Genomic DNA, 2,853 nt, shown 5'->3' with positions numbered 1-2,853 from the left:
GCGATCGACGACGCCACGCCACACGCGGGCGCGATCGACGCTTTGGACGAGGAGCTACCGCGATCGGCGCTTCGCCTCGCAGCGCTTGAGGTTTGCTTTCCGAGGCTGCTGCACAGACGGCAGCAACGGTGGTGGGCGACGTTGACCCACTCATGTGCGTCGTGTGCATGAGCGAGCAAATCACCCACATCATGGTCCCGTGCGGGCACCACTGCGAGGCTTGCTCGGATCGTCTTAGGGAGAGACACCTGCCATCTCCGTTGTGCAACCAGCCGTTCACGATGGCCATGCGCGTTTACGCGGCAGGTGTCTCGTGATGTCTGATAAACGGAGAACTGCAAGGTCGTATTTCTTTTTTAGATCTGCCAGTCCGCGCCAGTCCGCGCCCTTGGTGCCAGTGTGCTGTGAGAGAGGCTTGCGGTTGGAGCACTTGGAGCACTTCGGTTTGAGAATTCTTTTTTAGATCGATTCGGTGGTCGTCCCGCCTGGTCGTTAGGTTGTTCAGCAGCTCCCGAAGCGGCCGACTTCCGCCTCCTGATCCGATCTGCCATGGAGACCATCAACCTCATCACCCCTCCGCCTTCGCCTTCGCCGGGCGTCAGGGGCAGCACCAGTCTCGCCGGCGCCGGCGCCTCAATCGAGCAGTCCATCGACCTCGACAGCTCCACCGCCGCCTCGCCCGCCGCCTCGCCTGTCACAGGGGCTGCTTCGGACGAGCGGGACCAGCCGGTATCGCAGTCGGAGACAGCTTCGCCTGACGCTCCGCCCGCTGCGGGAAGCCGTGCACCGCTCGGCGACGTGAACGTGGACGCCGAGGCCCGCTCGCAGCGCGCGCGCGAAAAGCGGCCGGCGGCACTGCAGCCTGCGGCGCGACCCGCCGAGTCGTCGGACGAGGATGAGGTTGTGGCGCAAGCGCAGCCGCCGTTGCTCGTCGACTCGGCGCGCGCAGGCGCTTCGTCGCTCAGCGGCCACCCACCGCCGCACGCCGGGCCGGCCGTGGTCGACGGAGAAGACGACGACCTCGAGTTTGTCGGCCGGACGGGCGCCAACGCGCTGTCCGACTTTCCGCACTCGCGCGAGAATTGCGTCGTGGTGCCGTGGACGGAGGGCCGGAAACAGGAGGCGTGCCCGCAGTGCTACTGCTACGTGTGGTGCGCTGGCTCCCCCAGGCCACCTGCCCACTCCTCCTTCTTCTCTCACCCCCCCCCCCCCCCAACAGCGACGACCGCGCTTCGGCGTGCCCGCTGTGGGAGCAGCACTGCGTGGCCTCCCATGCGTCCGCGCACTGGAAGCAGCAGCGAGCGCAGTGGAAGGCTGGCGCGCGTCCGACGCCCGCCTCCTCCGCCTCCGCCCCCGCCCCCGCCGCCTCCTCCTCCGCCTCCGCCTCCGCCTCCTCCTCCTCCTCCTCCTCCTCCTCCTCCTCCGCGGCCGCCTCCTCCTCGGCCCGCCCTTCCGGCAGCGACGACTCGGCGGCCTGGTCCTGCGAGCGGATGCTGCGGGAGCTCGAGCAGGCCTATCTCGACTAGCTCTCGGCTAGCCCTCGGCTGGCTAGCTCTCGGCTAGACCTCGGCTAGACCTCGGCTAGACCTCGGCTAGACCTCGGCTAGACCTCGGGTCTCTCGGCGCCTCGAGCATGGTGATCATGCCCTTGATACCCCGCCGAGACTCCGGCCCGTGTCCAAGACATGTCCACGACACGTCCACAGGTGTACCCCGTCGAGACGCCACCGCCGCCCGGCCTCGCCGCCGGCATCACCCTCCGCCCGTACCAGAAGCAGAGCCTCGCCTTCATGCTCGACATCGAGCGCTCCACCGACCCTTCCCTGCTCGGCCAGCCCGACGAGTTGAAGAAGAAGCGCAAGCGGGTCGCTGTCGCGTGGGTGGGAGGCCGGCCGGTGTACAGCTCTCCCGACGACGCCGGCAGCACCCACAGCGTGAGGGGCGGATGGCTCTGCGACGAGATGGGCATGCGCAGGACGGCGGTCGTCAGCGTGCGGCTGTGAGCAGCGACTCTTCACACGTGCTGCCGTGAACAGGCATGGGCAAGACAGCGGTCGTCACCGCCCTCGTCCTCGCCGCCAAGGCGAGCCCAAAGGAGCGCCGGCCTGCCGAGCAGGGCAACCTGACCGTCGTCCTCGCCAACAACACACTCGTCGGCCAGTGGGTCGACGAGATCAAGAAGTTCGCGCCGGGCCTGAGCGTCGTGCAGGCGTACGGCGGCAAGAAGCTCGTCTCGCCGCTCACCGACGTGGTCGTCACGACGCCGAACTGCTCGCCCTCCGCCGAGATGCTCCGCTACTGCACCCGGCTGGTCCTCGACGAGTCGCACCTCTACGAGCCCAAGTCACAGCCAAAGCTGCCTGCCACCAAGATGACGCCCCTCGGCGGCGCCGGCTGCTACAGCCCCAGGCGTGGAGAGTACCCGAGATCACCGGAGATTACCCGAGATGACGCGAGGTTGCCTGCTACAGCCCGAGGCGCCTTCGGCACGCCCTCGCTCATCCATTCCCATCCCACTTGGTAAATGGGTTTGCATGCACCAGGCTACATGCGGCGGGGGGGGGGGGGGGGGGGGTTCTTAACCCGGGAGCTTCAAACAACCCCCGGGGACCCCCAATTAAACTCCCTCTCGAAAGCCCCCCCCCTTCGGCTTTTCCTGAAAGGAAAGGGACCTTTTGGTTGTCACCGGGACGCCCTTTTTCAAATTGAACAAACAGTTGTTGAAGCAAGGTTTTAATCTCGGAAACTGGAAACGAGGCCCCCGGCTGTCCAGGTCTGCCTCCCTCCCAAAGACCCGAGGGCCCGCCAGCGCCCCCTTTTTCGAAAAATTCAAAAAGCTGAAGGGGGGGGTTT

At 66.6% G+C, this 2,853-nt stretch overlaps 1 protein-coding gene across 1 annotated transcript; it reads left to right on the top strand.

Annotated features, from left to right (window-relative positions):
* Positions 1-281: 281 nt before the first annotated feature.
* On the top strand, positions 282-2,003 carry EMIHUDRAFT_252799 (hypothetical protein; the record flags this gene model as incomplete). Its single annotated transcript, XM_005787078.1, has 3 exons — positions 282-306; positions 497-1,146; positions 1,707-2,003. 3 exons carry the CDS (start codon positions 282-284, stop codon positions 2,001-2,003), a joined length of 972 nt encoding a protein of 323 aa, XP_005787135.1.
* Between the last annotated feature and the right edge of the window lie 850 nt (positions 2,004-2,853).

Source organism: Emiliania huxleyi (genome assembly GCF_000372725.1).
Source record: "Emiliania huxleyi CCMP1516 chromosome Unknown EMIHUscaffold_1457, whole genome shotgun sequence".
NCBI classification, from domain to species: Eukaryota; Haptophyta; order Isochrysidales; family Noelaerhabdaceae; genus Emiliania; species Emiliania huxleyi.
Note: the sequence above shows the minus strand (reverse complement) of the source record. Positions and strands in the feature narration are given on the sequence as shown.